At 35.7% G+C, this 8,851-nt stretch overlaps 1 protein-coding gene across 8 annotated transcripts in view; it reads left to right on the top strand.

Annotated features, from left to right (window-relative positions):
• ARHGEF28 (Rho guanine nucleotide exchange factor 28) overlaps positions 1-8,851 on the top strand; it is a 397,204-nt gene that overhangs the window by 259,325 nt on the left and 129,028 nt on the right. For all 8 annotated transcript variants that reach the window (XM_069084950.1, XM_069084951.1, XM_069084948.1 and 5 more), the window contains one exon: positions 7,395-7,522. In XM_069084950.1, the coding sequence (XP_068941051.1) occupies positions 7,395-7,522 (128 nt within the window). The remainder of the gene's footprint in view (positions 1-7,394; positions 7,523-8,851) is intronic.

The raw sequence follows: 8,851 nt of genomic DNA, 5'->3' as shown, positions 1-8,851 counted from the left end.
TTTTTTTTTATCTTAACTCATCATTGGAATATAATAATAAAGAGTTTTTTGCTAGGAGCAAACTTTCCCTGTTCTTCAAATTCCCTTGCTCAGTTTTCTTCCTTTTTAATTTTTCTGTCCCTCACTGACTTCTGTCTAATGTGTTTTTCCTTAGAAGTCAACTTGCTGCTCTCCATTGTTCTATATCTGTTGACATAAACATTGAGAGAGGGGACATTTCCCTTTAGCTAAATAGCATTTACTTCCATAGAGGAAAGACAAGCTTTGACTTTTATTTTCATTACTGTGTTTTTTGGTGTTTTTTTTTAAAAACAGAAATAGATATTGAATTGTGTTAAAATCATATATTTTATCATTATTAATATAATCTATTATGTTTACAGTTTTCCTAATATCAAACAAATCCTGCATTCCTAGGACAAATCAGTTTGGTTATACTGCATAGTCTTATATGTGTATACCTATTTGTCTGTTTGTCTGCCTGCCTATCTGTCTGTCTATTGCTGTAGCCTCTTTGTTAATTTTTATTTAAAATCTTTGTATCATGTTGTGAGATTCTAACCTCTAGGTAGTCTTGTTCCATTTCTTGTGGCTTGACTAGTTCTTTCAAACAAACAGAGGGAAAGCATCTTCAGTGCTGTCACTCAGATTTGCCAGCAGTAATTCCCCTGCCTTCCATGAACAAAGCATATATTTGTCTCCCTTATACCACCTTACTTAACCAGATCATCCGGAGCAGCAAGTGAAATGCAGATAAATATGGTCTGTTTTGAAGACCTCTTACATGGTTGCACAGATCAGTGGTACCATAGTAGGGGACTATGTAATGACCCCAGGGGGCACATGATCAACCAACAAGAGAGGGGGAAGATGAGCCATATCTTACCCTAATTTCCACAGACTTTTCTCCAACAAAACTAGACCATATTCTTTACCCATTATCCAGAACTTCTTGTTCTGTGCCCTTCTCTGTCCCCTCCTCCTGTGGCTATGGAAGCTCCCATTTTTCTACTGGGCTTCAGTCACTCAGTATGGTTATAACTAGGACCGAGATTGACACCGGAAGCAATGAAGGCCAAATCTCTCTCTGCCAGTGTATCCTCTCTGCCTCCTTGATTTGCTACAAGCACCCTCAGAAGGCTTGCCTCTGCATGTGCTGGTACAGGAGCCAATGAGTATTTCCATAGAGGACAGTATAGCATTTGATAAACAGGTACGAGTGGGTGGTGATCAGTTCTCATCACATTATCTTTTCCCTCAAACCTATTCCTGCTTTGAACTTCTTATTCTAAGTCCAGTCACTCAAGTTTGAAATCTTGGTTTCCTCCTATGATCTTTACTCTCACCCTCCACATATAGTTGTTCAGTTACCAGCTGTTATTATTTCTGCCTCCATGACATTTCTTGTGCCTCTGTCCCCTTCTCCCTATTCATATAGCCAACACTCCCATTCATCTAATTGCCTCATCATAGATTTTTTCCCCCTTACTGCATTTTCCCCTCAATCCATCCACCATACACACCTGCCAAAGCTATTTACCTAGATCGCCAATCTGAGTGCATGTCACTACCCTGGGATCCTGAATAACTCTAGGATTAAATATTATTTGATCTTTATCTCATCCTTTTTGCATGTTTTTTTTTTAATTTTGAACAACTACAACACAGTCATTTATGTAGCGGTATACGTATACAGTTTAAATGTATGTAAATATTCATTTATTGGGGGTGATACATTTTTTTTCCACTGATACAGTTACAAGATTAAAAAGGTTTGGAGACCAATATTAGTTACAATATATTGTAAAGCAATGGACCATAAAACATGAAAAAAAGGATCCTAGGATTCTTTCAGTGATGTTACTGTCTTTCCTCTCAGCATTCTGCTATGATCCACAAAATCATGTTAAAGCATCTTATTTTTCTCTCATTTGTTCTCAAGAAATAAATGATGCTTCTGTTTGACTTTTCATTTTCTCGTTAGTGTTTCAGTGCTAATCCCACACATAATGTCTTAACTCCTTTGTAAGCTGCTGGAGATAGCTCTTGTTAGCTTATTGGACAGCTTTTGTTTGGTGGAAATCCAAGCCTAGTTACTGGGATATTAAAATAACAATGTTTAGGATGCATTTTTAAAAATTTAATTTAATTTATTTTTTACAAAACTAAGTTTTAAACTGTCTCCTTCCTGCACTCCCCCACACTACAGAAGACCACCATCACACACATGCGTGTGCGCACACACACATACACACACACAGACACATAAGCTCATACTATGCCCACTTCTATTTATTAGTTCTTTCTCTGGAGGTAGATAGTATCTTCCTTCATATGTCCTTTGTAGTTGATTTGAATATTTATGAAACTCACAATAGCTTAGTTTTTCACAGTTATCCTTTGAATATTATTGCTGTTACTGTATACAGCATTCTCTTGTTTCTGCTCATTTCACACTTTATTATTTCATGTAAGTCTTTCCATGTTTTTCTAAAATCAACCTGCTCATCATTTCTTATAGTGCAATAATATTCCATCACAATCATATACCACAGCTTGTTTAGCCATTCCCTAACTGATGGCCATCCTCCCAATTTCTAGCTCTTTGCTGAAAGAGCTGGAAAATAGTTTCTATGAATATTTTAGAACAAACTTTTTCATATCACTATAAATGACTTTGAATTCTTTATCCAAAAAATCCTCCTGTTTATATCCTTTGACTATCAATTGGGGAATGACTCGTATTTTTTTATGAATTTGACAAAGTTCACTCTATATTTGAGATATGAGACCGTTATTTGAGAAACTGTCTACAAATATTTCCCAGTTTTCTTTTTTCCTTTTAATCCTGGCTACATTAATTTTCTTTGTACAAACCCTTTTTAATTTAATTTAATCAAAACTATCCACTTTATGTCTCTTATTTATTCATAAATGCTTCTCCTACCAATCATTCTGATAGATGATATGTTCCATGTTCTTCAAATATACCTTTGGTATCTCCCTTTATATCTAGGTCATTTTAACCTCATCTTGGTAAATGGTGTAAGATATAGGTCTATACCTAGTTTCTGGCAGACTAGGATGCATTTTAAAAAATGTCTTTATACAAACTGAGGTTTGAATGAAAAAGATCACATCCATAAGTTGGTTAATTTTTACCAAATGTTTTGTTTTGTTTTGTTTTTCTTTTTAATATTTGTTAAAAGTGAAAACTCATTGGGTAAGAGCTATTTATTAATTAATGTGAAGCAAAAGACATCAGTTCTTTTTTATTTTATTTTTTAAAGTAGTCAGGGTTAAGTAACTTGCTCAAGGTTACACAGCCAGTTATTTTTGGGTGTGGTGCTAAGTATCTGAGCCCGGATTCGATCCCCAGGTCATCCTGACACTGGGGCCGGTGCTCTTACTGTGCCACCTGGCTGCCCCATCATCAGTTCTTTTTTTAAAAAGAGTAACTAAAGGGGTAACTAGGTGGTGCAGTGGTTAGAGCACCAGTCCTGGAAACAGGAAGACCTGAGTTCAGATATAGACTCAGACACTACCTGTGTGACTCTGGACAAGTTACTTAGTCCCAACTGTCTCCCCTCCCCCCCGCCCCCAAAAGAGTAATTAAAGAAAAATCCCATCCATCTTTCTGTTTTCCATGTCAGCAAAGGGTTCTTTGTCTCTTTGAATTTTTCTGAACAGTTGAAGCTCTAAGTACTAGTTTGAAGCTCTATTCTTTGAAGTCCGATAATACAGTAAAACCTATGACCCTAGTTGAGAATTTATGATAACTCAGACAAGAAGGGAGATGAAGTTTCTTTTATTTTTCATTGTCTATAAAAATGTTATTTTTTTACTAAACATTTATGGATTCATTATGTAAATAAATAATTCACTATGCTTAACTTTCTAGAAAACAAGCTTTTAAATTTATAATTGAAAAAATGATATGTGTCCTCCTAGGAGACCGAAAACTCTACAAGGGCAGAAACTATGTTTTATCTAAATTTTGTATCTCATGCAGCAGTCACACACCCTGCTGCATATGTTAGACACTTAATAGAGTTTAGTTAAATAGAATACATTAATTTTGAATTGTTTTTATTTGTCCACCAAAAAAGACCCTGGAAATTTGCATGGCAATAATTTGTTAGCCAAGTTTGTTGCTGAAAATATATGATGCATATTGAAAGTCATAAAACTTAATTTCTTAAAAAATTTCTATAGGTCACATTAAAAAAAAACAGCAATAACAACTGAGTTTCTTCCTCAAATAGTCTGGTCTCTAGTAGTGGGGTGTGATTTCTACCACTGAAATCAGACACTTGAAGTATATGCATCTGCCACTTATTTCATAATCCAAAAGATCATTTCCCAACCAAGTAAACATGATTTGGCTAGTTTTGAAAGCTGTATATTAATAATACATATTATACATGTTCTATTTTGGGTGGAATTCTCACTGTACTGGGCAGGAGATTCTGCATATTTAACAACCTTATCCTTTTTGGTTATTGGTTTGTATTCCCTTTTTTTTAGGGCTAATGATTTGGGAGGGTCCTTTAAAACATATATACTATAAGATCTCTCCCTGAAATTAGGCTGGTGATGCCAAGTATTGTGCTCATTTTGTTGCTGAGGAAACAGTAAAAAATAAATTGCAAGCCTGAATACATATAGTTTGAGAGTAATAGAAAGTAGCATGAAGATATCTTGATCTTGTTGCCCTGTGTAATCTCTAGGGCAGCATTTCCCCTTAAATAGTCAATAAACACTTATTAAGCCTCTACTATGTTCCAGGCACTGACATAAACACTGGAGATATAAATAAGAAAAACAAAGGTAGTCTCTGTCCTCAAGGAGCTTACAATCTAATGGGAAAAGACAGCATATAAAAGGATATTGTGAAAAGGGGGGATGGGTACCTGCATGGTTCATGATGTTCATGGAGTGGAAACCAAACAGAGCAGCTGATGGTAAATGAAGTTAAGCTGAAAAAGTCTGAACCTTCTATGAAGAGAGGCTTTGGGGGAGTTCATTGATCCCCCCTCCCAGGAGTGGGGAACCTGTGTCCTCAAGGTCACATGTGGCCTTCTGGGTCCTCAGCTACAGCCTGTTGACTCGATCTAAGTTTTACAGAACAAATTCTTTTATTAAGGGGTTTAGATTCAGTCAAAGGGCTGCTCTTGAGGACCTAGAGGGCCACATGTGGTCTTGAGGTCACAGGTTACCCACCCCTGTGCTAGCCCTCCAATCAGAGTATGAGCCTGAGAATGCTGAATATCAAAGTTGAATCAGTCTCTAAGGTGATGAGATTTCAGGTGATGAGCTTATCCTGGGGGAGGCAAGATGTTTGTGGAGTTGAAACCAAGCAAATTTGAAAACAAGTGGCATTGCTTCAGAGAAAGAATTACTGAAAAACAGCATGACAATTATGCCACTGAGTCTCATCTTTTCAATCTCTTTTTAGTCTTGTCTAAGCCTCAGAATGGCCAGTTCAGAGTCTTTTAGTTCCATTCATTGCCATTGTTCAGATAATCAGATTAATGGTGCAAAAATTAGAGTAACTGGCCAAGCTCTGCCAGTTAGATTATTTTGCTCCCACTGATCTGACCTTTGTGGGCCTCCTCTGTAACTTCTGACCAGACAGATTTTCTTCCTTGGAAGGGAATATGAAGCTAGGTGGCATATTCTTTATATAAGGAACATTTCTAGGTCCCTGTTCTTTGCTGAAGTAAGACAATGAAGTTTCATAGGTGAGACTACAAAGCCCTCGCTGAGCATTTCAGAAGAAAATGCCATTTCATATATATTTTTAAAAAGTTTATTAATGAAAAAAATATGTTGTATGTATTACATGAATGAATCTCTCTTTATATCTTACTGGTTCCTGGGACATTCTAATTAGTACTTTGACTTAATATGGTAACAATAGGAAAGTGGTTAATAATTAAATAGCTCAGTTTTGTGGCAAAAGTGTCAGGATTTTTAGCACTTTGTCAGCTTATAAACATGCAATGTGATGTGAAATAGTTTGTCCAGATTAATTTTACTATAAAAGTCATGTCCATATATTTATAGTTGCTTTTAAAATGACAAATGGGAAATTATGTTAATACTTCAGAACATGTCAACATGTTTTTCTTTTTGTGTATTTGGAATCAGACTGTATAGTAAGTTATAACAAAATTATAATTGTGAATAATATATTGCCTTTGTGTTATAGTGAAAGGTATTAGATGTTATAACAAAGACAATTATATATTGGTGAAAATAATATTTGTGTGTGTGTGTGTGTGTGCTGTGTTTTCTTGAGTATTTTGGAGCACTTTACATGTGATTCTAATTTTAGTAGCTTAGATGGGGTGGAGAAAAACTAGTATAGACACAGAATCTAAGGCCAGTGAGATCCAACAACCACATGTCAGGGCTGGGAAGAAAGCCCGCAGACCTTGGCATTCTGTTTAATAGCCACTTTACCAAGTCACATTGCCTTCTTAGATACTGGTTAGCTAGTCTAGAAATCTGTCCCAGAACATTTTTGTGTCAGAGTTATATACTACTACTACTATTTTTACTCCCTATATTTAAATCTGATTCTCTATTATTAAGACAGCATTTTACTTATCCAGAATCTCCTCTCTCTTAAATGTGGCTGAAAACAAGGAATCGAGTTAAAAATGTCTCCAAACAAAGATGTCACACAAAGATTCATATAAATTAGTTGTATTGTAAGAGAGTCCCCACCTAGAGCTTATTTTTATTGTCCTTCGTAAAAACTTCAAACAAATTTAGTTAGGTAGTTTCTAAGCTCTCAATTAGATTAGAAGCAACATGTTATATGGGGGGGGTAAGAAAACGGGTTTATAGCAGTGAAAAGTGATAGCTGCCAACTTAGTAACAAAGAAGACAGAAAAACTAAGAACAGTAGATATAACTAAAAGGACAGAGCAATCTGGGACCATTTAGTGTAGGGGCAACTATATGTAACCATTAATAGGTTCAGTATCATGGTATAGTAGGTAATGTCCATAATGATGCCCTTTAGTCACTAAGAAACAATTATATTTATTCTGCTCTGTTTTAAAAGACAAGTGAGTATGCAATATGTTTTAGAAATATTTCCATTAAAATAAAATTTCTAATTTTTAATTGCCATTAAAATAAAAAGGAATGTAAATGGGTAAACACTAAACTACCTGGAAAAGTTGCTTTTCTAGAATGATTTATTCCCTGGGTATTGCTGACGTCCATTGTTTTCTTGTTCTAGATAAAATATTATAGTACAATGCTCAATATAAATATGAACTTAATTTTAATAATAGTATAAAGGAGGGGAGAAAATGAGAAACCAATGGAAATGATTTACATATTTATTTTTTATATATTACTTCCCCCCCTTTTAGAACGACACCACTCTTTCGATGTTCTCAAAAAATCTAAAAATTCATCAACTTTACTTGCTACATCTCGACTTTCCAACATGCTCAATGGCAGTGATGAAGTCTATGCAAATTGCATGCTGATAGATCAGGTAAGACCCCTAACACTGTGATGTTCTTCTTTACAAGTTTGGTCTGTTCCCATTTTTAAAGTCAGCAAATGGTAGAACCAAAAGGTATGCCATTATGTTTTCCCTTAAGCTGTTAGAATCTGGAAGGACATGAGAGAAGTGACTTGACCTGGATTATTTTTGTTCTTTGTTTGGGAACACACAGAGAATTGCACAGTTGACTATTAGAGATTCCAGAAACCATTCTAGGCCAATCCATACTTGAATATAAATCTCCTCTACAACATCAATGACAAGTGGTTGCCTGGTGATTTCTTAATTACCTCTGATGAGGGGCATTCCGCTACCACCTGAAGCAATCCATTCCACTTCTGCAAAGTTTAAATTGTTAGGATTTTTTTTCTTATAGGAAATCTAAATTTTTCTCTCTGAAACTCTCCCCATTGCTTATACATCAACTCTTCAAGTACTTGAGGACAGTTACTCTGACCTTCTCCCTAAGTCTTCTTTTCTTCAGGCTAAACATCACCATTTTCTTCAGTAGATCCTGTTATCTTTAGACCCTTCATGGTTACACTCCAGTTAGGTAGATAGACTGCTGGGCCTGATATTAGGAACAAATCCAACCTCAGAACTGTGAGACTTTGGGCAAGTAACTTTATTCCTGCCTCAGTTTCCTCAACTGTAAAATGAATGCTATGGAGGATCAAATGAGATAATATTTGTAAAGCAGCACAGTGCTTGACACATTATAGACTCTTGATAGATATTTTCTTTTCTTCCCCTCCCCTCCCTTCTTCCAAATGTTCTCTAGCTTGTCAAAGTACTTCTCAGAATGTCTAAAAAATGAACCCAGTACTCCAGATGTAGTGGGATTAGGCCAGAATACAGTTTTCCTATCAACTTCCTAGACCTAGATACTGGATCACTGAGGCACACACTGAGGTTGCTTAGCTCTTTTGGTCACCACATCACACTGTACTGCTTTTGAACTTAATGATCTACTAAAATCTCCAGGTTCTGTTCAAATGAACTGTGGTCTAGCAATGGCTCCCCAATCTTGTACTTGTGATGTTGGCTATTTGAATGAATCCACATGTAAAACTTTAATTTTGCCTATGTTAAATTTCACCTTATTGCTGAGTACTCCATCATCTTCATTGTTGTTAAACTCATTTACTAAGGTTTCTGTCTGGAATGGGGAAGGGATGTGTTTCTTTACATTCAGTGTCAATTTCAGCTATTCTTTTATATGATTTAAGTTTGGAACATCCTTAGATTCCCCTTTGTACTAAGTCACATTTATCTATCTATCTATCTATCTATCTATCTATCTATCTATCTATCTAT

The sequence above is a fragment of the Petaurus breviceps genome, unplaced genomic scaffold (assembly GCF_028583685.1).
Source record: "Petaurus breviceps papuanus isolate PSGF00001 unplaced genomic scaffold, PetGlider_PUasm1.0 175, whole genome shotgun sequence".
Classification (NCBI taxonomy): Eukaryota; Metazoa; Chordata; class Mammalia; order Diprotodontia; family Petauridae; genus Petaurus; species Petaurus breviceps.
Note: the sequence above shows the minus strand (reverse complement) of the source record. Positions and strands in the feature narration are given on the sequence as shown.